At 38.7% G+C, this 27,529-nt stretch overlaps 4 protein-coding genes across 4 annotated transcripts; 3 read left to right on the top strand and 1 right to left on the bottom strand.

The window, feature by feature from the left end:
* Positions 1-1,968: 1,968 nt before the first annotated feature.
* LOC126802189 (lysine-specific demethylase ELF6) lies at positions 1,969-9,805 on the top strand. Its single transcript, XM_050529770.1, has 8 exons — positions 1,969-2,241; positions 2,384-3,578; positions 3,911-3,989; positions 4,160-4,227; positions 4,851-5,001; positions 5,472-6,043; positions 6,732-6,926; positions 7,022-9,805. Exons 2-8 carry the CDS (start codon positions 2,444-2,446, stop codon positions 9,538-9,540), a joined length of 4,719 nt encoding a protein of 1,572 aa, XP_050385727.1. The 5' UTR covers positions 1,969-2,241; positions 2,384-2,443; the 3' UTR covers positions 9,541-9,805.
* A 4,171-nt stretch (positions 9,806-13,976) lies between these two features.
* LOC126803694 (uncharacterized) lies at positions 13,977-14,796 on the top strand. Its single transcript, XM_050531450.1, has 2 exons — positions 13,977-14,012; positions 14,134-14,796. The coding sequence occupies exons 1-2, from the start codon at positions 13,977-13,979 to the stop codon at positions 14,794-14,796; spliced, it is 699 nt and encodes a 232-aa protein (XP_050387407.1).
* Positions 14,797-16,418: 1,622 nt separating this feature from the next.
* Positions 16,419-20,451, bottom strand: LOC126801922 (uncharacterized). The gene is made up of 3 exons (XM_050529415.1): positions 18,959-20,451; positions 18,180-18,619; positions 16,419-18,051 (listed from the first exon to the last, which is right to left on the bottom strand). Exons 1-3 carry the CDS (start codon positions 20,402-20,404, stop codon positions 16,578-16,580), a joined length of 3,360 nt encoding a protein of 1,119 aa, XP_050385372.1. The 5' UTR covers positions 20,405-20,451; the 3' UTR covers positions 16,419-16,577.
* Positions 20,452-21,333: 882 nt separating this feature from the next.
* Positions 21,334-22,273, top strand: LOC126802423 (probable acetyltransferase NATA1-like). The gene has a single exon (XM_050530050.1). The coding sequence runs from the start codon at positions 21,369-21,371 to the stop codon at positions 22,074-22,076; it is 708 nt and encodes a 235-aa protein (XP_050386007.1). The 5' UTR covers positions 21,334-21,368; the 3' UTR covers positions 22,077-22,273.
* Positions 22,274-27,529: the final 5,256 nt, after the last annotated feature.

Genomic DNA, 27,529 nt, shown 5'->3' with positions numbered 1-27,529 from the left:
ATGTAGCTAATTTCAATCTATCAACAGCGCCTCAAGTCTAATTTGCTAGAAGATCAAGATCCCTAGCTAGCTCACAAGTCAAGAATAAAGTTTGAACAGCTAGTCATCAAAAGATCATCAATATGATGACCGATAAAACCATCGTTCCAATGAAGCTTCTGACAATGATTTGGGTGGTAGTTCTTATCGGATGCACGAATAACATGCTTGTGACTGAAGCACTCTCAGAATGTGCGAAGCCATGCATGCCGATGTGTCTGAAAGAAGAAGGTGCAACTTATCATATATGTGAGATCGCTTGTGAAAATTATTGCAGCCAGATCAGTGGCTCAGGTAATCGATGACCCACCCAACTACATATATTGTAAATATATGGACACTGTAGTACGTATCGATCTTCAACGTTTGCACCTCTCAATTTGTTTGTAAATAATGTAACTAGCTACTGAAGTCTATGATTACCATGCAAGCATAGTGGTAGCTGGTTGGTTCCATTGTACGTAATTGTAAACTTGTAATTAAGAGATGTAAATAACGGAGATTGTTAATTAACAAATTATAGCTAGGATTTGATGCAACTTTCAGATTAAAGACAATGATATTCTCAATCGTGTGTTTAGTGTTTCCGAGTAAACGATAACATGCAATAGTCGATCTTTTCTATTCGATGCGACACAGCCAATGAGCTCGACTTGAGAGTTGAGACATCATCAAGATTAAAATTATCCGTAGTAGGTCGAGGAAGTGTGTCTGGTTACTGTGAAAACCACCTATGTTATCTTCCGTGAACATTTGTTCGAGAATAGTGATATATCATGCACAATTGGTTTACTAGTGGAAAGAGGCTAGAGTTACCTGCAGCCTGCACGTCAATTGGCTGACCTTATCCCATTTCAATTCTCAATTTCTCATACAATGCAATGTTGGCGAACCAGATGACCGCCATAGTTTGGTTAGGCAAGTAGGCAACTAGAATGTGATGCTTACACTAACAAGAATACAAGATTCTGATTGTGCAGATAAACTTAAGTAACTATCATGATGAAAACCAGATAGAGGCCAAGCTAGCTGAATGAATTTTGAATTGGGTTAACAGTGGGAATGTTTGCTTGACTTGGCGAACTATCGAGCCTAATATTGAGAGAAACCGTACAAGTACAACAACTTATAGATGCAGTAATGAGCTTGCTGCATGAGGATTATGATTTTTGAATGATTGGAAGGTGACACTCGATGGAACACCTCTTGCCAACAGAGATAAATGTGCCCATAAATTTTCATTAATTTAATTTATAGTTTCGGTCAAGAAAATGTGTCAGTAAAAATAGTTTGAGGCCACATGTATACTCGAAATTCAGAGTCTCAGTAAAAATATGACTTCGTAGATATATTCATATACGACAGATTATGTCTGAATCTTTAGCGTCCATTGTAGTTATTAGATCATTATGGAACGAACAATTTCGAAATAGAATTCTTTTTGATAGGCCAAAGTCACTGAATGGGACGGGAAGAAATCTAACTTTTCACACATTGACGATAAATCTGATCGAAGTGAATACTGTAGACTATTAGATCAAGTCATGTCATCCAATTTACTGCAAGTCATATTATGATTACTGCATTTGTATATGTATCATATATGTCCGAGGCAATGCCCCAGTTTCTATAAGCATTATTTGCTTAACAACAGATACAATTTAATGATTTTACCATCATCATCGTCATATCAAGGGTTTGTTCTCATGCAATGGACAAAATCTGTGTGAGGTCCACAAACAGCTCCTCCCTCATCGTCATCTGCAAAACAAAGAACTAAAGTATTCCTCCTCCTCTGTCTCTACTCACCGCTTGATGATGCCACTATGGTACCACCACCCTTCTAAAACAATGTCAAAGAGTCCTATACACCATGGGCATCCCTTTCTCTACCTTTATTACCACCACCCCTACTCTAAGCTTCGCAAGTACAACCACACTAGATCTCACCCCCAAACTTCCCTCTGCCCTGTATAACCGCAAAAACCCAACCCCAACAACTCGTACGGTCACAAAAGCGCCCACTTTTCTCCCTGTCAGATTAGCATAACCCTCTTCTTCTTCTTCTTCTTCATCAGTTAAAGCTCAGACCTTTATGTACTGAGAAGCATTGTTTCTCAAATCCTAGACAAACCCAGTAAGAAAGTTTAATACTTTGGTGTATTGAAGGCTTAGTTCAACCAGGGCTGGCTCCATTTTCAGGTTCTAATTACTTGGTTTCTTAGAAATTCCACCTTGCATGTGTTTATTGTGGTATCAATTTCATTGCTTTATGAATGTTTAATTACAATGAATGTAAGAACACCCTTGTTGAAATTTTGCCCCAAATTGTTTGCATTTCTAGGGTTTTTGGGAGCTTAGCTGGTTGATTACCAATGTGGAATAAAGCTTGAATCTTGTTAAAATGGGTGATGTAAAGATACCAAATTGGGTAAAAGGTTTGCCATTGGCGCCTGAATTTTATCCAACACATACTGAATTTGCAGACCCAATTGCTTATATATCGAAAATCGAGAAGGAAGCTAGTGAGTTTGGTATTTGTAAGATTATCCCACCATTGCCGAAACCTTCGAAAAGATATGTTTTTAGTAACTTGAATAAGTCACTAGCTAAGCGGCCCGAATTGGGTTCTGATTTGATCCCTGGAAATGATGGTGCTGGAGATGGTAGTAGTAATGATGGGGAGGTTACGGCAGTGTTTACCACTAGGCACCAGGAATTGGGGACTGTGAAAAGAGCGAAAGGGGCGGCTGTTCAGGATCCGCCATCTTCGGGTGTTGATAAGCAGGTGTGGCAGAGTGGGGAAGTTTATACTTTAGAGCAATTTGAGTCCAAGGCCAGGGGTTTTGCGAGGAGCGTTTTAGGTACGATTAGAGATGTTTCTCCGTTGGCTATAGAGGCGATGTTTTGGAAGGCAGCTTCTGAGAAGCCAATATACATTGAGTATGCCAATGATGTGCCTGGGTCAGCTTTTGAGGAACCAGAAGGTCTGTTGTGCTATTCACGTAGGCGGAGGAGGAAGAGGAACTCCTACCACAGAGGTGGACCAAACACTGATAGAAAGAGTGAAACGATTAGCAGGTGTGAAAAAAACTCCGAAGATGGTGATCCTTCTACCAAAAATGTTATGCTTACATGCTTAGAAGTACCCAATTCATCTGCTTCTCCGGAAATCATGTCAACAGATGAAACTTCTCAATCTTCTAGGAAAAGGAGTCAGAATTCTTCCAGTGACATGGAAGGTACTGCTGGTTGGAAGCTTTCAAACAGTCCATGGAACTTGCAAGTCATTGCACGCTCACCTGGTTCACTTACTCGTTTCATGCCGGATGATATCCCTGGTGTTACTTCTCCTATGGTTTACATTGGCATGTTGTTCAGCTGGTTTGCTTGGCATGTTGAAGATCATGAGCTACACAGCATGAATTTTCTGCACTATGGATCTGCAAAGACTTGGTATTCTGTTCCTGGAGATAATGCATTTGCTTTTGAGGAACTTATTCGCACCAAGGCATATGGTGGTACTGCTGATCATCTAGGTACGTGAAATTTTCTATGTTTCATTGTTTGGTGAACCTCGTGAGCATTTAAATGGTGTAGAAGTTCAAAGAATAGTAAGGTCATCCTTTCTTTTTGGTGAAATTTTGTTGGTAATGCAGTCAAAATATTTTTCCGCAGTGTCACTATGATTGTTTCAGTTGGTAATAGTAGGCTTCACCTCTAGCTAATAAGACATGTTTAGAATGGTACAAATAATTATTCATTATTATTGTTCTTTAAACTCTATTCTTATAACTTTTCTCTCTGAAATTGATCGAGTTATACTTCTATAGCATTTTTGTAACTCAGGTCCAGTTTCTTTTCTTGGCAGCTGCTCTCTCACTACTGGGTAACAAAACAACTTTAATGTCACCTGAGGTGGTTATTGCATCTGGAATTCCGTGTTGCAGGTACTATGTTTTTCCCTTGTGTTACTTCTGTGATCCATCATAATATTAATTGAGTTGATAACTCTATATTCTGGCTATGGTTGAAGTTGCATGGGTTAAATGTAGTAAACACATGTCTGTTTTGTCTTCTTGCTGTTTGTCCTGATGTTCCACTCTGTTTTCTTCATTAGGTTAATACAGAATCCTGGTGAATTTGTTGTGACTTTTCCAAGGGCTTACCATGTTGGATTCAGTCACGGTAATTGCTTTACAGTATTTGTGCCGACTGACGTTAGTACACTTTTGGATTACTTAAAAATTTACCCTTCTGAATACTGTATTTACTTTCTTACATATTTAACCTGGCATTTGTGGCGCAAAGATGCATTGGTGACCAATGTAGGATATATAAGTTTAACAAAATTTGGATATACATATTAATAAATAATAACAATCAAGAAGTAGGGTAGATCCTGGAGGATTTAATTGCCTTTGAGACAACCTGATCTTGGGAGTGCAGAATGGAAAGAAATTAAAATGTGATTGGCGGGTTAAAAATTTTCGGGCAATGTTAGATGGATATGTTGTCTGATCGAGCCTGTCTAGTGATATAATCAAGCAGAAGCTTTCATGATTGCTTCTGGAAATAGTATATCAAGCTCAAATGGGAAATCATCTGGATTCTTTGTTTTAAATAAAACATTCTAATTCTTACAGGACAAAGAAAGTGGATAACATACTTAGAAACTGCACTGGGAAAAACGTGTTCATTCTTCTCCAATTGTTTATAAGCATGTGGTAAAATATTATTGTTGCGCTTGCATCATATCTTGATGGTCTTGCTTTTCATTGGATTTTTATCGTCTCTTTTCTGAAATACAGGTTTCAATTGTGGGGAAGCTGCAAACTTTGGAACACCACAGTGGCTTAAAGTTGCTAAAGAAGCTGCAGTACGTAGAGCTGCGATGAATTATCTTCCTATGCTCTCCCATCAACAGCTGTTATACCTCTCAACTATGTCTTTTATTTCAAGGTCAGCTATTTCTCATTATCTGCTTTGAGATTTTTTTTCTTCCATGGCTGCAGCTCTTCTAAGTTCTAGTTGGCTTATTAGCTGTGCATATTTTACGATGGCCAATTACAGTTGTCACTTATGTCCAAGATATCGCAATGCTAAGTTGAATTGAGTGATCTATAGATAATACATCATCGCCAATTGTTTTACTGCTTCTTTGTTTTCCCATTAATCTGTGATTTGTCAGTCACTTGTCCATTGATGTCCAGGATATAGTCGTGCTAAGTTGAATTGAGTGAGCTGTTCTATAAAATGTCATCCCCAACTGTTTTACTGTTTTTTTTTTCTTCTAATCATTAGTATGTAATTGCCTACTCATGTATTTGTTGGTCAGATCGATAGATAGATACTCTCTTTTCATGTTGTCTTGATAAATTTCGCAACCGGGGGTTGTGTCTCATGCGTGGTCTTACTTGTTTGAAATGCAGAGTGCCAAGCTCCCTACTACCAGGTGTCCGGAGTTCCCGTATGAGAGATAAGCAAAAGGAAGACAGAGAGCTATCAGTAAAGAAGGCTTTTATTGAAGATATCTTAAATGAGAATGATGTGTTATCTGCTCTCCTTGGGAAAGAATCAAATTTTCGTGCAGTATTATGGAACCCTGATTTACTTCCATATAAAATGAAAGAGTCCCCTATACCCTTTCCGAGTGTTCCTGTAGATACAAATTCAAAAGATTATGCTACGGATACTCAGGGTGGAAATACTTCTAATGATCAGAACTTCCTGGTAGATGAGATGAGTTTGTACATGCAAAATCTCAATGATTTATATTCGGGCAGCGATGATTTGTCCAGCGACTTCCAAGTTGACTCTGGAACATTGGCATGTGTGGCATGTGGGATACTTGGGTTTCCATTCATGTCTGTGGTGCAACCATCTGGGAAAGCGTCAATGGAACTACAGCCTGAACATAATTTGTCTGAAGAGATGTCTGGAGTTTCAGGCAATTCTCATTTGTCACCAGAGCATCGTAATTCTTTCAAAAGCTGCGCTACAGGTATTGTAACTTGGATCCACTTGCCTGGTATATTGTCCTATGTGAAGTAACTTTCTACTTTTATTTATTGTTCTATTGAATCTATGATACTTGAACTTGGGTCCACTTTACCTTGCCTGATATCGTTTTCTATGTAAAGTAACTTTCTAATTGTATTTACTGTTCTATTGAATCTATGGTAAGGCATATGCAATTGTAGATATAAAAAGAGAATATTCATTTGGATCTTCAGTATTACCAGCTTATAGTTGAAAAATTTGAAATTGAATTGGGCCAGTCCGGTTATTGCTTCTTATAGATTGTTTTATATATTAAGCGTGAAATGTCTTCATAACACTCTTTGAAGTATATCTTATTCTATATGAAGAGTCTTAAGTTTTGAGGTGCTTTGGGAGTTTGGTGATGTTCGACAGTATTGTCATATGCAGAACTGCCTTAAATTCTACTCGCAACATTTGTATCTCCTGATTATGCTTGTGATTTAGGACCTTTAATCAGCTAGTTTCCGAAACACCTGTAAACTTGTGAATATGCTCTCCATACTGTGGTGTATCATATGATTCATGATTGTCTATATTTTCGTGAACTATATAAACTCTTTAATGAGACTATTATGCAGGCCAAGCTTTTTGTAAAGTTCTTTTGACAAGAGAAAATGGTTAATGGTACTTTGGTGATTGCTCTGCAGATGATCTCTCTCCCATTTCTAATCCTTTTTCACATGGAAAGGATCCCCTATTACCTTCCACAAGGTTTAACAACTGTTGGAATACTTTTGATAAGTTTTTTAGACCACGGAGTTTCTGTCTTGAACATGCTGTTGAAACTTTGGAGCTGTTGCAGTGTAAAGGAGGAGCGAACATGCTTGTGATTTGCCATTCTGGTAAGATTAGTTTTGATAATGAGTATCGGTATACAATGTTACTTGATATTCTATCTGTAACTTGTAAACCTGTTGTGTGGTGATGTAATTTGCAGACTATCAGAAAATTAAGGCTCCTGCTGCAGCCATTGCGGAGGAAATTGGTTGCCCTTTTAACTATAATGAGGTTCCATTGGACATTGCCTCAAAGGAAGATCTAAACTTGATAGATCTTGCCATTGATGATGGTCGTGATGAATGTGGAGAAGATTGGACCTCAAAGTTGGGTATCAACTTACGGTTCTGTGTCAAGGTCAGAAAAAGTTCTTCCTCAAAGCGAGTCCAGCATGCATTGGCATTGGGTGAAGTGTTCTCTAAACAGAGTTGCAGCTCAGAATTTATAGCCGTTAACTGGAAATCTAGAAGATCCCGGACGAAGAAGGCTTATCTAGATGCCCCTTACAAACAACGTGAGACCATTGAGAAAAAGAAGGAAGAAGTGGTAGGGGCAAAGTCAGCAGAAGCCACCTCATTTAAAAGTGAAGTGAAAATAGTTCAATATTCAAGAAGGAATAAGCGAAAACCATGTATTTCTACAGAAGCAGGTAGGATTGTTGAGCACCCTGCTACTTCTGATGAACATAGGAGCATGCAGACCGATAGTAGCACATACAACCATGGGAAGTCCGCCAGCATATGTGCAAGGTTGGACTCATTTGCACCATATAGTATATCTGAAATGCATCCTGACGTCCAGATGCTGGAAGCCATCAGGGATATCTCTTTGGACTCCACTCTTTCACAGGTTGCAGAAACAATTGCTTTAACAGCTGGAAGAGCTGATGCACACATTGAAAATCATAGTTTGGAAGAGAGGAACACTAATGATGGAGGTTGTAAAACAGCTGCAAGTGAGTCTGATATGCAAAATGAGACCAAGATCCTTGAACAAGCCAGAGAGAACAATTCTTTTACTCCACTTGTCATTGCACGTGATGAAAGGTTTGAAAACCAGAGAGAGGAGCAGGAAATCGAAAAATTGAACAAAAATGATGGCAATTGTAATCTGTCGTCTGAAGGGCACTCCCAGCTTTTGGCTCAGGAGGATGGTCTTATGAATGCAGTTTCTTCTTTCACCAAATCAACAAACTTATGTGCCGCTCACTCAATTTTGTCAAGTTCTGAGAAACAGATGGGCCATGCAGTGACTGAAAAATCTTGCGTGAATAGTGAAATTTGTGAATCCATAGCTACTACTGACAGAAGTGACAAGGCACCAGTTTCATGTAATGACACGCTATTGGATGACCCTACTTCTGGGGGAGCAGAAGGACGTGTTGAATTTGAGAGAGAAACTCATCCTACAGGGGAATTTAGCAATGTTGTTTCTTCGAAATACAAACCGGAAAAAAATATTGACATTCCACAAGGAAGAAATGAGGAACCCAGTTTAAATCATACCAGACAAATCATTCAACCCTCTCCTGCTTTTAAAGACAGATTGTCTGGAGTTCCAATGGTGCTCTGTGCTGAAGCAGATATTCAGCGGGGTCTGACTTCACATTGTGAAGAGTTTCAGGCTGCAGATAAAAGTACTGAGGGGGAATGTATCTCTACTTCAGTGTTACACAGGGAAGAAATCCACCCCTCTATCACATTGGAAGACTCTTCTGCAGTTCCAAACGGAAGCTCTCTGGAGGAAGGCATGAACAATGGATTGACATCAGCCACTGTAGTTCAGCAAGATGCCCAAACTACAAATGAAGCTGTGGAAGCACCTAGTCGCGATTTTGTTGCCCGAGGAGAAAACCAGCCTATACTTGTCTCAGTTGATGATGAAGTTCCCAGAGTGACTAGCAGTAAGGAAATGATTGCTAGTCATGATACTTCAAAATGCGAGCTGTCTCGTGTTACAATCAAAACATATTTTAGAGTTAAAAGAGGGAGTCGTGCTGCCCAAAAATTGTGCAATGGTAGTGAAGTTTGTACATCACAACATGATAGAGAGCTGGGAAACATTGAGCCTTCCATTGTACACTGCAGACCAAGTCCTGAAACTGAAAGTAAAACAAAGAGAGGTATGGAACAGAAGATGGATGACAATTTCAATATCAGTGGATATATTAGGGGGCCATGTGAAGGTTTGAGACCAAGGGCTGGGAAGGGTGCGACAGTAAGTGAGACAGACATTGATGTTGAGGTCGAAGAGAAGCCAGTGGCAAAGAAGGTGAAGAGACCTTCAGATGTTTCTGTTCCTGTAAAGGATAAAAAGAAAGAGCAAGTGAGAAAGACCCACAGCTGCAACCTAGGGAGCTGTAGCATGAGTTTTCACACAAAGGAGGAGTTAACGATGCATAAGCGTAACCGCTGCCCACATGAAGGGTGCGGTAAGAAGTTCAGTTGCCACAAGTATGCAGTGGTTCATAGTCGTGTGCATGATAATGCTAGGCCCTTCAAGTGTCCGTGGAAAGGTTGCTCCATGTCATTCAAGTGGGCATGGGCACAGACTGAGCATATACGAGTGCACACTGGAGAAAAACCATACAAGTGCAAGGTGGATGGCTGTGGCCTCTCTTTCAGGTTTGTATCTGATTATAGTCGTCACAGAAGAAAAACAGGTCATTATGTGAACTAATATGAATATAATTCTTTTGATTAGGCTATTTGTGTAACATAGGTATAACTGTATAAGCACAAGGGGTTCAAGGGGCCAAAGAGGCCTTTAGGATCTGTGGTGTAATCTTGTATGTGGTTTTAGATGTGCAACTAGGTAGCAATTGACACTTATGTAGCAGCAGCTGATTTTTTGAGCCACAATCGCTTGTCATTCAACTCATGATTTTTCTGTGTTCCTGTTACAATGGAAATCTGATGTTGTCTTAACCTCATTCCACTCGTGCCACTTAGGCCAGGGCTTGTTGGAAGTTTGCATAGAAGTAGCAGAAGTCCTGAATTTTGCACTTCTATTGTTCATCTAGAAACAAAATCCGGGTTCATACCAGTAGCTGAGTCTAATGATTGTGACTTTTGAGTATCGTTGCTCTGCTAGAAGTTACCATCCCTGCCGTCCTTGGTCTTCTTAACAAGCATAAAGCAATAACAATATTGCATCAAATCCATAAATGGTTAGAGATAGGAAATAAAAGCTGTGAAGTGCTGACACTGGTGTGGTGAATTTGTACTCTTGGAGAACCAGCTTGGTTCCATAGTTTTAGACCAGAGTTCAACTGCAATTGTATCCAGAGTTACAATCAAACTATTCGGAACATTCAACTATCTAAAAGGGCAGGTTCGAATCTGGTCGAGAACTATGGAGATTCACGTATCTATTAGCTGCAGTCCTCGTATAAACAGGAAGCTAATAAAATCTTGGAAATTTTTTTACTCAAATAGAATATCTTGGATGTCTTGTACATGTGATCATCGATCAATTTAACTTTATCAGACGATTGTAAAACATTTGGCAGGGTAGATCTTTTTGTAAACAAACTCAACATCGATGACCAAACTACATATCATTTCAGATGAGGGCATGTATGTGTCTATCTTAAAAATGACATTTTCTGTATGCAATCTCATTCATTTAGGACCCAATATAATTTAGAAACACCCTTCCCAATAATTTCACTCACTTATCTCAAGAAAGATTTATGTATGTCTATGCGCATCCAATATTAGAAATATCCCGATATATCCCCGATATTAAGAAAACGATACGATAAATTGCTTATCGGTCTATTATATTGGTCAATCCGAAAAATCAAGTCAAATGACGATATATCGAGTCAAACCGAGTTTGACCCAATATATCAGTGCTTTTAAAAAAAAATTAAAACCACGTCGTTTTGAAAAAAATAATTTAAAGAAAATGAGTTTTGTCAATAGCATTTGATGACGAGAGAGTTTATAATGAATAATCACCTCTATTTTTATTAATTAATACTATTTATGTATTTTAATTGTCAAAACAATCAAATATTTTTTATGAAGTGTACATTTACTTCTGTAAGTTTTAATTTCTCAAGTTTATTTGGTATATTTTGATGTATATGTTTATAAATATATTAAATTTAATTAAAAATTAGCAAAAACGATAAATCTCGATATATCCCCCTTATATCATTATTTTACAAAACCGATACGATGCCGATAACCGCTATTTAGACCATTGTGCGTATCACGTAAAGATCTATGTAGCACGGACATGGACACGAGTGTCCGTATTAGACACAATATGATACGCGGACACGAGAAATTAAATTTTTTTAACACAGACACGTGGTGGACATGTCAATTAAATATTAATTTTAATATATGTACTTATTTAAAAAATTAATTTATAGAGTTTGAAAATATTTACATTCCTATATATATTAGAATATGCATTAATGTTAATAAAAGTCATTCTGCAGGAGTGATTAAGGAGTTGCAAGGTAAATGAGACATTCATGGTTCGAATCTCATTGCTCACAATTTTAGATTTTCTCTTTTAATTGAGTATTTGTGTGTCCATTGAGTGTCACATACATGATACGCGTGTCCATGACGTGTCACCATCCGAGATACGCGTGTCCATTGCGTGTCCGTATACGATACGCATGTCCGGGAGTATTTTCTCGTGTTCGAGCGTATCTGTGTCTGTGTCTGTGTCGGACACGCGATACGGGGGCTAAGTCACGTGTCGGTGCAACCTAGGTAAAGGCTATTAAAATCTTGAATAAAAACGAAGGACCGAAGGAGAGTGAGACTGGGAGTTTCAACAGTGTCAATAATTAGAAATGAGGATAGAAATGTGTGTCAATTTTCAGAGACTATGTACCTACACCGTGAGTCTCTGCCCAAGATTAAAAACGTTTAGAACTGTACGTGTTATGAAGTGTCGAGGTTCACCAACAAGTACAAGTACCCACCTACTGATTAAGGGGTGATAAGAAATATAAACTTGGGCTGTTTAATGCGGCTATCATCTAAACTGTTTGTTTTCTTGAAATTTTACTTTTCTTATTGTTAATTATATGGTAATCGAGGAACATGCAAGATTAATAACATCTTACATTCGTTGCAACGTATAATTACACTAAATAATTCAGTGACAGAGGATGGTAGTACATGCCATGGGCTTTTTTTTACTTCTATTCATTATTTATAGATTATTTAAGCATAAAGCCTACTTCCATATATATCTAGCTCATGCAACTTGTAATATCATAATAATTTAAGTGTAAACAAGGTTAAAAAAATAAAGTTCTTCTTATCAATCTAGCAAACCAAACCGTACCAAATAGACAAGTAAAAACTACTTTAATAAAGATAAAAATAACTTTTACAATTAAGATAAGGAAAAACTATTCACAATCAGACAAGGAAATAATTAGATAGACTATGTAAAAAACCTCATACTAAGAAACCGCTATTTAAACAATTTCCACTCTTTTCTCTTCATCAAATTTTGTCATTCAACTCCTCTTCATTATTATTGACTTGTTTAACTCAAGTCATTAACCCATCATGAAGCCTACACAACCTGATGGTAGTAAGCCCAAGAAACAAAAGACCATACACTCGGTATTTGGAAAATATGCAGTCTTCAATTGGGACGTCTACAAATCCTTCACCATATCATGATACTCCGACTTCAAATACCAATAATCATTCTCCATCATCTCAACTTCAAACAGAAAGAATTGAGCCTCAAACAGTTGAAACTAATCAAGAAATCGACCTCAACTCTCTTAAATGTGATATGGGTGTACGTCGTCAAATCTACAACTATCCTGTCAATTTACGTGATAAGGTTCGATTGTCATATATTTCGCTTGGGCCACGTCAACTTATATTAGCAGAGTATCTAGCTCACTTAGATGTTGGTCAAAATCATCGGTTCAATGAGTCATGGTTCAGAATATTTTCATGGTTAGAGTATTCAATTAAAAAAGACAGTGCATATTGTTTCACGTGATTCCTTTTTGATATAAATAGGTCACAGAAAACATTTACTATTGATGGTTTTAGAAATCGGAAGAGAGTTGGGGGATCACGTTGTGCCTTAAATGATCATGCCGGTACTGCAAATTCTACACATCATCTTGCAATGCAGCACTGGTAAAATTTGAAGAATCCATTGACTCATATTGACATAGTGGTAGAAAGATTACCACTAGCTAAAATAATGGAGAATCGGTTGCGTCTTAATACAATTGTGGAGAGCGTTCGATTTTTGGCAACTCAAGGACTAACTTTTAGAGGTAATGATGAGTCTGTGACTTCAGATAATCGTGAAAAATTTAATGAATTAGTAGAAGCTTTTGGAAGAAACAATCCAGAGGTTAAGAGAGTCTTGGATAATGCTCCTTTCAATGGGAAGTATACATCACCAATAGTTCATAAAGAGATCCTTAATATATTTGCTAACAAAATCAGAAGTAGAATTCGAGAGGAAATTGGGGAAATCACCTTTTGTATTCTCGTTGATGAAGCACAAGACTAATCTAATAAGCAACAAATGAGTATTGTCCTACAATTTGTTGACAACAAAGGGTTTGTGAGAGAACAATTTTTTGCTATTGTGGATGTTGTTGACACAAAAGCCCAAACTCTTAAAGACGAGATATGCAAGGTACTTGGAAAATACAATCTTTTACTGGAGAATATGCATGGTCAAGGTTATGATGGTGCTAGCAATATGCATGGATCATGGAATGGACTATAAGCATTGTTTCTTGAAGAATGTCCATATGCCTATTATGTACATTGTTTAGCTCACCGCTTACAACTTGCTTTAATTGCTGCAGCTGAAGAAGTTAGAGTTGTTTGGAGATTTTCTCATCGCTGATTAACATTGTGAATTTTGTTGGTGGTTCTACCAAGTGTAGTACTGAGTTAAAGTTGACTAGGGAAGATGAACTTGAAAAGTTGTTGGATGCTGGATTGGTTGAGAGTAAAAATGAGTTAATCAAACTCATTGTTTGCAGAGACCCGGAACAACTCGATGGGGAAGTCACTTTAAGTCTATCAATAGCTTGATTGAATTATTCAATTCAACAAAACTAGTGATAGAAAACATTAAAGATAATGGGCCCACTAGAAAAATTTGTGATGAAGCTGAAGGTATATATCTATCTATGACATCTTTTGATTTTGTATTTGTCTTGCATCTTCTAAATAGAGTCATGGGAATCACTGATTTTCTTTGTCAACAATTTCAAAAGAAATCTATCGATATTGTTAGTACCTTGAAATCTTGAATCATATCACAACAACAAAAGAAAAGTTTCAAGAGTTGAGGGAGAATGGTTGGGAGAGCTTATTTGCAACTGTGGTATCATTCTATAAAGACCAAGGCATTGATGTGCCTGATATGAATGCGCCTCACAAGAAGGGTACCGATCGTCCTAGCCAACATAGGGATGTTATTACAATAGAACATTACTATCATTTTGATATAGTGAATGTTGTGATTGATAAACAGTTGGCAGAGTTAGATGATCGATTTCCAGAGCAATCCAAGGAACTCCTTATTCTTAGTGCATCCTTAGATCCTCGTGATGGCTTTAAATCTTTCAAAGAAGATGATATTTGCAGCCTTGCTAAAAAGTTCTATCCCCAAGATTTTACTTCTTCTGAGTTGCACGCTTTGAATTTGCAATTGGCATTTTATGGTGAAGTTATTCGTCAACATCCTGATCTTTCTGATTTATGTGTGAAGTTGGTTAAAACAAGATTAGCAGAAGACTACCACTTGATTCTTAGACTGGTTCGTTTGGTATTAACTCTTCTGGTCTTTACATCAACAACTGAACGAGCATTTTCAGCTTTGAGAATTATTAAAAATCGACTTCGGAGCAAAATAAAAGAAGAATTCTTTGATGACTGCATGATAGTTCACAATTGAAAGACAATTTGCTGATGGTGTCGACATTGAGTCAATGATTGATGAATTTGCTACAAAAAATCGTAAAGTCCAACTTAAGATTAGGTAGGTAAATTGTATCAATTTTATCTAATTTTGTATGTTTGAATTTATCGATTTTTATTTGAATTTTTTTATTAAATAAAAATTTAGCCCAGCCTATTTAAAAATCTTGACTCCGTCCCTGACTGAATTATATAATTATATAATTACAACTACTAACTTTTTAATTCTTTAAGTATATAATTACAGTGAAGAAGAATCCCCTAAACGTGCACTTCTTGAAGTCTAATTCAATTAAAGAATACAACGGAGGAGGAATGTGCAAATATTACCCTTCTCTGTACTATAATATGTGCAAAAATGAGAACAAAAGGGTCAAATGACTGCGAGAAAATTAAAGAGAAAATAATTCCTATGCCAAAAACAAAGCTTCCAAATAATCATCCGTATAAGCTAGCTAGGCGCGGGCAGCGATCACTGATCAGTTTGAATTCATAAATTGGAAGAGGAGATGGAACCTTGGATGTAGAACAAAAATACAGAGCAGCCCTTGTTTCACTTACGGATTAAAAACTGTAAGATGAATAGGACCTCTATCGAAATCAGTATAGCACTCGCCGTACCGGAGCTACTGATATCAAGGGAAGATTAATCGGAAGTCGATCAAATGATGTGTCTATGTCAGGTTAATTGCACTTAATTAAGGTGGGATGCAGCAGTCATGTAAGTGATGCTAAAAAAATGTTGCTCACCTAGCTCCGATTTATATGAGAAGTTCTGAATGTATTCCTCTAAAACGTGACCTTTTCTGTATTCAATATCATGCATTCAGAGCTCTTTCTTCTACACAATTACAGATCATTCTCCTTCACACTAATTTCACTCCTTCATCTTATGCAAAGGTTTCTGCATGTGTATGCATATCACGTAAATTGTTTATAGTGCTTGAATAAAAAACCAGGGGAGACTAGGCATTTAACCATTAAATATAAGAATAAGAAAATGACCGAAGTAGTTCTTGTGTAAGACTAATTTTGGTGGAAATTAAATATATCAAATAACTTTTTCTGGTCATAATGTAAGAGAGTAATAATTCTGGACTTTCATGATCAACAAGCTTAATCTCATATAGAAAAATAAGATCAATCTTTTTTTCGGAAAAACAAGATAACCTGACTTTCATTGTCAACGAGCTTAATTTCATATAGGAAAATAAGATCAATATATATATATATATATATATATATTTTTTTTTTTTTTTTTTTTTTCAGAAACAGAAGTTTGACCTTCAATGACTACAAAAAGAGTGCATTTTGTGTTTTAGCAAATAAAATAGTACCGCAGATCATGGGTGATTTCCGGTGAGTTATTTAACTTTGATAAGCTCATACCAATTTAATTAAAGATGACAAGAGTTTTAAGTTTGCATCATCCTTCAACAATATACCACTTTAGGGGAATAATACACACTAGTTCAAAAGCAGCAGATGCAAGACAAAATGACAGTCAAAAGTGAACATGATGACTACACTGTAGAGGATAGCAAGAAGCCAAGAATCCAAATTTTTAACATTGTAACGAACCAACATGCACTTTTAAGCTCTAATTCAACAATTACAAAGTTGGAAGATGCACGTATATACAGTAAAGTTTATCTGGGGTGTAAAAAAATTACCCTTCTCTGTACTACTAAACAAGGGACAAAAGAATATAGAACAAAAATGCCAATTACTAGCAAAGTCAACAGAAGAGACAAATTTCTATGCCAAAAATAAAGCTTCCAAATAATCATCAGTATAAGCAAGGCATGGCCAGTGGTCAGTTCGAATTCTTACTAATGTTGAATCATCACACACTTCCATTAGGAAGAGGAGATGGAACCTTGGAGGTAGAAATATCAAAATGAGGAAGCAGCCCATGTTTTTCCTACGGATATTGACAGCGCTGTCCCTTTCATCTATGTCATCAGTGTAGGTAAGATGAAGAGGGCCTCTATCGAAATCAGTACCAGAACTAGTGATATGAAGGAAAGAATCGGAGGCGTCATCCCTCCATATGATGTCCCTAATGATTCCTCCGTCTTTCACAGCACTAACAAGTGGTTCTCCAATCACACTTACAACAAAGGGTGCCAAGTAGCGCTCAGTTGCCTGAATCACTTTAGATGCAGGAACTTCAAGTAGCTTGACTGACCGGGTTCCAGCGATAGCTGCAACCCCTTTCCCTCCTTTCAATGGGAAGGTCTCCCGCCCAGTGTTAGAATTACCGCATGCCTCCCAGAGAGCATTGAACAAGTCCAAGTAATAGCCAGGTGAAGCAACTTCTGGGACATCAGGTGGTATAACAGCCTTGAGAAACATATCCTCTATTCCTATAGTGATACTGTGAAGCTGACCACGGATTATATGACCATTTTCCGCATTTGCTTCAATGGAAACATCAACCAGACCAGGAGTAGGTTCCCGTGGTTCCAGTTCTATCATTACTGGAGCTCTGAAGCTTTCCTCTTCTTGAGAACCATTTTCAACAGGAATAACAGCTAAAGCAGCTGATTGATCTGATATATCAATTTTTCTGGGAGGTTCACCAAGAAGAAAAGGTATATGATATGAGGCAATAGAACCATATGGTGCAGATGACGAGAAGTTTAGCACAATCGCATAAAAAGCAGGAAGGGCATCTAACTCATCCAACACATCAGTAGGGGGATCAAGTCCCCATATGTGACTTAAAGTCTCAGAATCAAACCTCAAACAACATGTTATTCTAACCTTGAGTCCCGGCATATGTCTATAATCAGGAATGCATGAGAAATGCCTCCTTAATGTTACTAATATCTCTGAAATCTTTGCATCCATGACACGCAACGGCTCCCGTGGTCGATCAATTCCTTCAGTTTCAGGGATAATCTGGATATTACTGCTGCTATCAATTTCACTCTCCTCTATTATGGGTTCACTGTCTCTGATGCCTTCTGGGTAACCCGATTCAAGATTCCCAAAACCAAAAGATGATAGAGACAAGGACCAAGACTGTTGAACAAGTAGGGGAATCATGCGCTCAAGGTGAACATATGAGGAGATGCCCTTAGACTTCTTAAGATTTTCAACGGACAGAGGAAACTGGATATTAAAACTTGGCAGTGCAGATGGTGAAATACCGAGTTCTTCCCCAAGATTCAGCATATCCCTGAGCTTTTTTCCTGGTACACAGATAAGCAACCGAAGGTAGATCCTGCCAAGGCCAAAATGAACAATAGCATCAGCTAATAATGGAAAATAAACAAGAAGAGTGTATGGTCCTTGCATAAACAGCTGAAAGTAAACGTACAAGATGAGGAAAAGAATGTCTGTTAATCATACCTTGCATTGTCACGAACCTCCAAATCAGGAAAGTAAAGGCAAGTGAATGCAAAAAGACGAGATAATCTGAGGAACAATCTAGAGCTATGGTGATGCATCAGAAATGTTCTACAGATGCCAAGAACTCTGCTTCCCTGAGACCATGACCTCAGTCCTGTAAATGGGCCATGTTTGACAACAAGGAATGCCATGAACTTGGTAAGCAGCTCAAGCAATCCTCGAGGGGGAATGGTATCAGATTCAGCAATTTTATCAAATACTGGGAAGCAAGAAACCAAAGTATAATCCAACTTGACTTTTGGAAGCAAATGCTGATCAAAACTCTGAAGCAGACGCTCTCCTAACCAACGGTGCTTTTGACAAGCAAACAACCGATCAGTCAAAGCAACAATCACTGGAACCAATCTCCTGAACTCCAACATCAGGTCCACCAGCATCCCCTGTAAATATAGGAAAACAAAAAGAACGACACAGGCATACAGATGAACCTCCTCCTTCTCTCAAAGACAATGAACCAACTGCCTAGCTAAGATTTGTACCAACGATAAACAATAATTTTTAAGCATAGTCAACTTTTCATTTCCCTGGTAGGTTAACTGACACTTAATGATCCTTATTTTTTGTCATATATCTTATCAACTAAATATATGCGATTAAAGATTATCTTATGTACACTATTCACATAACTCAACCAGTCACGTTTTATAATACGCAAAACTAGTTTCTAGAATGATTACAAATTATGGCACACACAAAAACTGATGAGGATGGACAATTACCTGTATGAAAGTGAATGTGGTGGAGTCCATGAGACTTCTAGTGGTCGACGGATCAGTGTCTAAATGAGATGATCCCCCAATCAAGAACCTATGCAAAGTTCGAAATGCCACTGCAGTTTCCGTGCTGTGTGGAGGTAACCATTTGAAGGCGGATACAGAAACAAGTCCATCTTGAAAAACCTTCACCACCAACTTAGCACTACCCCTCTCCTCCTCGCCCGAAACACCCTCCAATTTCAACATATCAACACAAACGGAGCAAAACGCAAGCAGGTCAAGCTTCAAAGCTTTCAACGCCAGCGGATCAAACACACTGGGATAAAACCTCAACCCCATATCAACAATGCCCTTCACTTTCCTCACTTCTCTCTTCAACACCACCTCACCAAACCCCAACAACCAATGCAGCCCCAGCAATCTAAACACCAAATGCTGCTGCATTTCCCTCGAAAGCAGCATAAGCCGGCTCGCAATCTGCCCCTCCTGCCCATCAAACGCATCCACAAACGACCTATACATTGTCAAAACAACATGACAAAGCAGAGGATCCGACGAGTAAATCATTCCGAAAAACTGAACCTTCAGCATTGAAGCCTGCAGCTCCAATGCCATCGCCACCGGCATTATCAAGTCCATGAACTCCACCATCCCGCACGGCGTCAGCACCTGCGGCCACTCCAGCAAAAACGACATAGCTCTCCTCAGCTCCTTGTAGTTCAACCCTCCGCCGCCGCCCTCCTTCCCTGAGCCACTCACCAACACCTGAGGAGCAGTAAACGGCACCAAAGGCACCGTCGTATTGAGAATCGAAACGCTCAGCCTTTTGGCGACGATGTTGTGAACGACGGTCGTAAAGAGGAGAATGTAGCTCTGCGCGGCGTGAGTCCTCTCGCTCTGGCACAGACTCCAGAGATGGCCGCCGATATCGGAGAGAAGGCAGGGGTAGGATTTCTCCAACTCGCGCAAACACTCGCACGCGAGCGCACGCGCCTGGCGGTCGACGCCGTGGTTGGGGCGGTTGACCACAGTCAGCAGCAGCTCGACCAATCCGTCGAGCATGTAATCGGCGGCGATGACGATGGCGGTGACGGAGAGCATGACCTGCTCCTTGAGCGCGAGAGTGACGTGGACGCCATCGGCGGGGGTCTGGATCAGGGCGCGGAGGGTTTCGATGAGGCGGTGGAGGGTTTTGGGGAGGGAATCCGGGTCGGATGTGAAGAGCGGGTCGGAGAACTCTTCGAGGAAGACGATGAGGTTGAGCTTGAGAGGGAATTCACGCTTGTTGAGACAGGAGAGGGCCTGGTCGATGAGGATTGGGTGCGCGGAGGTCCAGCGGTGGCGGCGCGCGCCGCCGTGGTGGAAATCGTCGATTACGGACTCCCAGTCCTGGAGCGTGACCGGCTTCGACGGCGGCGATTGAGTCGGCTCCGGGGGCTTATCGGTCATAATGCTTTAAGCCGAACCAACTGGTCAGAAAGTGAGATGTGAGCTGCTTTTCCAGTAAGTGAGGGAAGATTTCAGTTTTGGGTATGGGTATGATTGTAATTTTGGGGATGTTATTTTTCTTTGGGCGGTGGATTAACTATGTCATTATGCTATATTTGGCATTTGGAGAGTGACGCTTCCAATATATTCTGTTTACTTTGGTCCAAAAGTTAATTGCTTATTTATTAACGAGTTTTATGAGTGAACCACACACCTCAACAGCTGAATTGAAAATTACTTCGCTTATAACCACTATCGAGCGTAATTATAATCTAAACTAATCATCAACATGTAAGTTGAGACTGTTAAGTTATCGAACAAATTGAGATCACAGATAATATTTTTCATTCGAAAATCAACTTATTTTATTTACAATTACTATAATACTATTTTTATTTTGCGAGTAGCGCACAGTTACGCTCACACTTGACCAACGGAGCGAGCCTGCACGAGCAAAGAACAAATCGATAATATCTGATTAATCACAATCTTAAGCTGTCTCAACAAAAAATAAATGGATAACAAACCTTAAAAATTAAGGATAGATTTTTCTACTTCAGATATTTTCGGGTTTAAGCTGTTGTACAACTCTGTATGTTATACATACATAATTGAATGGTTGATAGAGGGCTTTCATAAAATGCACGTGTTGTGTGTGAAAGTGTGTAGAATAAATTATACTACTGCATCCTATGCAGCTGCGTACAACAGAATTTCTAGATATTTTCACGTAAAAATCAAAGTTCATGAGTAACGAGAAAGTGACTTCCATGAGTAAACTGACACGTGTATATCTCCATAGGGTCCTCCAAATCCCTATAAAACCCACTACCGGTCCTCACTGAGTCACTCTCATTTCCCACTCCCCCCATCCCAATTACAATTTCTCCCCCACTACAAAATCCTCACTCTTCTCCATCTCTCAATGGCCGCCGCCGCGCCACCACCGCCCCCAACCCCCGCCCCGGAGGCCCCGATCGACGTTCCCAGAGGCTCCACCACCCCAATGGGCTACCCCCTCTTCGCCCGCATCCGCCTCGCCAGCCCCTCCGACGTCCCCCACATCCACAAGCTCATCCACCAGATGGCCGTCTACGAGCGCCTCACCGACCTCTTCTCCGCCACCGAATCCTCCCTCGCCTCCACTCTCTTCGCCTCCCCTCCCTTCCAGTCCTTCACCATCTTCCTCCTCGAAGTCTCCGCCGCCCCTTTCCCCAGCGACGCCCACTCCTCCAACCACCTCTACTACCCCGTCGTCAAGACCCTCAACCTCGACCTCCCCGTCCACGACCCGGAGAGCCACGTCTTCCGAACCAGCGGCGGCGGCGGCGCTACGGTTGCTGGGTTCGTGCTCTTCTTTCCGAACTACTCGACTTTTCTGGCCAAGCCGGGGTTTTACATTGAGGACTTGTTCGTGAGGGAGTGCTACAGGAGGAAGGGGCTGGGGAAGATGCTGCTGTCGGAGGTGGCGAAGCAGGCGGTGAAGATGGGGTACGGGAGAGTGGAGTGGGTGGTGCTGGATTGGAATGTGAATGCGATTAAGTTTTATGAGGAGATGGGGGCTAAGGTTATGCAGGAGTGGAGGATCTGCAGGCTCACTGGAGATGCTCTGCAGGCTTATGCTGATGCTTAGGGGCTAGGGGATGTGTTCTTGTTTATGCTTATGTGTTGTGTTGTGTTTTGAGGAGATTTATGACTCTGGGGTGACATTTGTTGATCTGATGGGTGTAAATTTAAGGGGGTTTGGTTTGATTGATGGTCTATGCTTGTACCCTGTTATTGTTCTACAAGGAGTTATCTTTATCAATGACATCTGCTAATTTTCGGTTTTCTTTGGTTTTGTATGGCTGTTTTGCTTTCTGTGTTTTTGGTATGGTATTGGTGATTATTTGGTTTTCAGCTTCGTGTTGGTGAAATTATGAAATTTGGTTTCAATGTTACTGTGCATCACTGGAGTTTGGTCTTTAGCTCTTACCTCTTTAACAAGCACTGTTCTCAATCGAAATGAGAGAACCGAAGTTTGTCTCACCAACCAGGTCAGATTGTCTATGCATTATATGAACCAAATTGATTCTGAACCATGTTCAGAATGGGTGAAGAGTAATTTGATTCTTGAGTTGATAATAACTTTCGTGTTCTAGCATAGCAAGTTTTTGTTTTGTTTTCACAAACAAATTTGTAACTACTAGTCATTGTTTGAATGAATGGTTTAAGTGCTCATGATGCTCGGTGTTTATAAATGATACTAGCATTTACACACATGCACCGCGGGTGAGAATTTTTGTTTTTGTTTTTCTGTTATTTAAGTTTAGGGGTGGAGGAAAAATAGGATGTGGAAGTTATCGGTAGTTATCTAATAGTTTTTAGTTGTTTGTTTTTCAATTTATATCTTTATATGTCGTTTTGTTAGTTAGCTGATTTTAGTTAATCTATAGTGTAGGATTATTAATGTATTTTCATATGTGTTTTGGTTGATTAAGTCTAGGAGCGGCAATGGTACACAATTTCATTCTAACTAATTCATATACCAACCGTACTAAGTATATTAGTATACTACCAAATTGGTACATGATACACGATACAATATACCGTACCATATTTTAAAAGATGGTTGGTATGTGGTATAAATTTTTCGTGTTATGCCGTACCAACGAAATATAAGTTTTTTGAAGAAAAAAAAACTTAATATATGCTTCTATGGTGAGTCGAACTTGGTCGACTTCTATACAAGTTGAAGCCAACTACCACTAGGCTATCATTGTAATTACAACAACTCATTGCTAAACAATATATATATTTTTAAATTATATATATCCATAAATATTTCAGCCGTAGATTTTTATTAAATTTATAATTTTTAGACTTTGACATGTTTAATTTATAACTTTGTACTTGGTAATTTGGTTGAAGTTGTATAAAACTTTGTATTTGTGTTGTTATTTGCTATTACATATTTGGATTAGACCTTTAAATTTTTGAGTCATAAACATATTGGTAGAAGCCTATTACCAACCGTACCAACCGAGTATCAACCGTACCAATTAATTGGTATACTAACATTATTGGTTTGTTTAAATAGTTGATTTTTCATACCAATTATATATTGGTTGGTACATGGTATTGAAAAAATGAGAGTGATATACCTACCAATCCACCCCTAATTAAGTCTGCTTGGGTTAGTAATATAAGTATAGATAACCGCCACTAACTAGGGATGAAATATAAGAGAAGTCCAGAAAATCAGTCTATATACAAACACAAAGCATAAGGTAGCAGAAATAACAAAAGGGCATTGTTAGGGTGCCACAATATGGCGTCAAATTCAGCGTCATAATCTTATGTGGCATGCATTGTCACCTTATCACATTAGTAATTAAAATAATTATTAAATATTATTTTAAAATGAAAAGAAAATTAATTTTTTGTTAATCCAACGTTTCTAAATCATTATAAAATTATATTTTTATAATTATCAAACGGTTTGACCCAATATATCGCTTTTTGACTTGATTTTTTGGGTTGACCGATATAATAAACCGATAAGTAACTTATCGTATCGTTTTCTTAATATCGGGGATATATCGAAGATATATCGGGATATTTAGAACATTGATCATAGTCCCTACAAATAGTGCACTATTACTCATATGAGAATTGGTCTTGAGTATATATACTTTGGTGTTGGTTTTAATATGCTGAGGTTTATCTGTGTTTTTGGTAAACGTGAACCTTAACATGTGACTTTGTGATTAATTACCAATTTTCTTAAAAATTCACACGATTAGTTGAATATATTGATGCTAATATCTATATGTATATGCATAAGTAAGAATTCGTGTGACCAAATACACTTGTTTCTTAGTACATTTTACTTGGTTGTTCATATTTGAATTTCTCATTAGCCAAATTAATATAAGAATGTACTATGTACTTACTGAGTCTGTGTTACTCATGATGTTACACAATCTTATTTTCAGGTAATGAGTAGATGCTTGGGGAATGAGATAAATCTACTAAATAAAATAATGATTTTTCTTTAATTACTATTTCAAGACAATAAATGCGAAACTCATGTATCTTCGCTAAAATTCAGTATTTCTAAATCCGATGTATTGTAAAATAACTCTGATTTTGTTTCCTGATAAAAGTATTATTCAGACATATTTTTTTATCGGTTTTATTGAGGAAATTTTATTGGTTTTAAGGTCACACCTCTAATTCGGGAACCATATTTCTATATAATAGTGGTCTCAGATTTAGAGACGTGACAATTTAATGTTGGATGGAATAAAATAAATCATCTTTATGGTAACATGTATAGCATGAGCAATAAGTGTGTATTAGTTACTAACTTACCATGCATCTCTAATTTCAGTCTGGTAGTTATAGAAAGAAACTTTAAATTTTATAGATTGTAATTTTGACATACATAATGAATACAATATGTTTGTACCGTAATCCTCTTAACTCAAATACAGTAGTAGATTAAATATCAACTTTCATGAGAGTGATGAGACCCTCCCTTTTTCCCATGTTCTTGTATCCAAACTAAGGACTTGTTTTTATTTTGGATACCCTTATGCATCAATATTTTTATTTTCAGAACTAAAAGCTAAAAGGTTCTTCTTGATGTTATGTTTTCTATGTGTGTTTTCATTGCGGTCAGTCTTGTGAGGATGAGGTATTTAATTTGCAATGATATATGATTTATTGATTGAGTGGTTGTTTCTTATACATGAGAATAGATAATGAGTTGGGGCAACTAATAACTACAATCTTATTCTCTGACTAATTAAGCTTGGGCATTAGAGTGTAGATTATTCAAACTAATATTTGATATAAGTTTATCAGCATGTTTAATAACTAATATAAGATATGTTGAAACTTAGAGATTATTGACATAAACAAAAGCAGGGGAAGGGGAAGGGGTTATGTAAGATTTTGGTCTATGGGCTGGGAGTTCATTTATCTAGTGTATGGTTCAAGTAAAGTTGAGTACTTGATTGTGTGTTGTTACATATATGTGCTAGATGGTAAATTCCAAAGAACAAGCGTGTTGGAATGAGTCTTTAGCAGAAGTTTTTGTTGACATATATATCAAGGAAGTGCATAGAAATTTGAAGCTACAATCTCATTTTACTTCAGAATAATGGAATACTATAATCACTTCTTTTGTTGAACAAATTGGAAAATATTATACCAAAAAACAGCTAAAAATAAGTGGGATGCCCTAAAAGGTGAGTGGAGACTATGGAAAGATCTGAAGAATAAATATACCGGTCTTAGGTGGGATCCCAAGCTTAACACTGTTGTTGCGACCGAAGAGCGCTGGAATCAAATAATTGGGATATGTGAATTTGTATTTTTATATTGATAATTTATGTCTACTGGATTGTTTTGTCAAACATCTTATGATAAATGTAATTATTTTATGCAGAAAACCAAGGAATATGCAAGGTTCAAGAAAAAAGGAATATCACCTGAGTTTGAAATCAAATTAGATATATTGTTTTCTGATATTACAACTACTAGAAAGCATGCATGGGCACCATCTTCTTCAATCCATATCCCTAATAGTCTGGAGAAGGTAGTGGTAACTCTGATGAGAGAGATGTATCTAATTACACTCGGTCCTCTAAGAGGAAAATAAGTGAGAGAGCCTTGAAAGATAAAGAAAAAGTACCAAGAAAGCTTGAAGGTGCTGCACAGTTGGCCAAAGAAATTGTTGATGCTGTGATTACACTTGATTTAGTACGCCGTGCTCCTCGTGGATATGGTACGCCGTATTCCTTGTCTCTTTCCTGCCAGAGGTAACACACGTCGTCAAAGTAGAGACCACGGCGGCGTGGTATTCGACTCTCCGACGCTTAAGTTAGGGCGATGGTAATTTATGCAGAGTTACAGTAGGGAGTTCAGTGTACTTACCTTATAAGGTCAAGAGTTTGACCTTTTATTGTTGAGTTGAAGTAGATCGTTTACCTACCATTCGATGTGGGACGACGTCCGATTAAGGTGCTCTCTGGAGCCTTCTTTGAGATGCGTGTGAGGGCGCGTCCGTAGTCAGTTTGAGCCGCGGGGAGGCCCATTGCGTAGCTAGTGCGGCTGACTTGCTATTAGTATTGTAAGAATGTGCTATACATTAGCCTTAATGCGATGATAGTTGTGCTGATTATGGCGGGCATAAGCCTATGCCAACAAGTCCCCCCAAGTTCCCAGTCTAGGGAGGTGATTTCTTGACTGGAGAGTTAATATTTGAGCATTTTGCCATAATCAGCAATGGGTCTTGCGGACCCTCTCGTAGTTCCCCCACTCCCCGGTTAAGGAATGCCGAGTTTTTGTTGTGTAGTACGTTTGATTGCTCTCTGAATGTGGTGCGTCCGCCATAACGTAGTGAGTTCTTACGCGTAGGACGTCTTATCGCTATCTTTGAGCGTAGTGCGTCCATCATAGCATAGTAAGTTCTTACGCGTAGGACGTCTTATCGCTATCTTTGAGTGTAGTGCGTCTGTCATAGCGTAGTAAGTTCTTACGCGTAGAACGTCTTTTATCGCTATCTTTGAGCGTAGTGCGTCCGTCATAGCGTAGTAAGTTCTTACGCGTAGAACGTCTTTTACAGTGCGTCCATCATAGCGTAGTAAGTTCTTACGCGTAGGACGTCTTTTATCGCTATCTTTGAGCGTAGTGCGTCCGTCATAGCGTAGTGAGTTCTTACGCTTAGGACGTATTTTATCGCTATCTTTGAGCGTAGTGCGTCCGTCATAGCGTAGTGAGTTCTTACGCTTAGGACGTCTTTTATAAGCTATCTTTGAGCGTAGTGCGTCCGTCATAGCGTAGTGAGTTCTTACGCTTAGGACGTATTTTATCGCTATCTTTGAGCGTAGTGCGTCCGTCATAGCGTAGTGAGTTCTTACGCTTAGGACGTCTTTTATTGCTATTTTTGAGCGTAGTGCGTCCGTCATAACGTAGTAAGTTCTTACGCGTAGGACGTCTTTTATCGCTATCTTTGAGCGTAGTGCGTCCGTCATAGCGTAGTGAGTTCTTACGCTTAGGACGTCTTTTATCGCTATCTTTGAGCGTAGTGCGTCC

The sequence above is a fragment of the Argentina anserina genome, chromosome 7 (assembly GCF_933775445.1).
Source record: "Argentina anserina chromosome 7, drPotAnse1.1, whole genome shotgun sequence".
NCBI classification, from domain to species: Eukaryota; Viridiplantae; Streptophyta; class Magnoliopsida; order Rosales; family Rosaceae; genus Argentina; species Argentina anserina.
This window is presented reverse-complemented; position numbering and strand designations above follow the sequence as displayed.

What these genes read in the sequence shown, in the direction of transcription:
- LOC126802189 (XM_050529770.1), top strand. Translation starts at nt 2,444, where the DNA reads ATGGGTGATGTAAAGATACCAAATTGGGTAAAAGGTTTGCCATTGGCG. An exon ending in ACTATGTCTTTTATTTCAAG is followed by an intron (nt 5,002 to 5,471) that starts GTCAGCTATTTC and finishes TTTGAAATGCAG; the next exon opens with AGTGCCAAGCTCCCTACTAC. An exon ending in TTTCAAAAGCTGCGCTACAG is followed by an intron (nt 6,044 to 6,731) that starts GTATTGTAACTT and finishes ATTGCTCTGCAG; the next exon opens with ATGATCTCTCTCCCATTTCT.
- LOC126802423 (XM_050530050.1), top strand. Translation starts at nt 21,369, where the DNA reads ATGGCCGCCGCCGCGCCACCACCGCCCCCAACCCCCGCCCCGGAGGCC.
- LOC126803694 (XM_050531450.1), top strand. Translation starts at nt 13,977, where the DNA reads ATGGGCCCACTAGAAAAATTTGTGATGAAGCTGAAG. An exon ending in AATTTGTGATGAAGCTGAAG is followed by an intron (nt 14,013 to 14,133) that starts GTATATATCTAT and finishes CGATATTGTTAG; the next exon opens with TACCTTGAAATCTTGAATCA.
- LOC126801922 (XM_050529415.1), bottom strand. Translation starts at nt 20,404, where the DNA reads ATGACCGATAAGCCCCCGGAGCCGACTCAATCGCCGCCGTCGAAGCCG. An exon ending in CCACATTCACTTTCATACAG is followed by an intron (nt 18,620 to 18,958) that starts GTAATTGTCCAT and finishes CTATATTTACAG; the next exon opens with GGGATGCTGGTGGACCTGAT. An exon ending in GAGGTTCGTGACAATGCAAG is followed by an intron (nt 18,052 to 18,179) that starts GTATGATTAACA and finishes TGGCCTTGGCAG; the next exon opens with GATCTACCTTCGGTTGCTTA.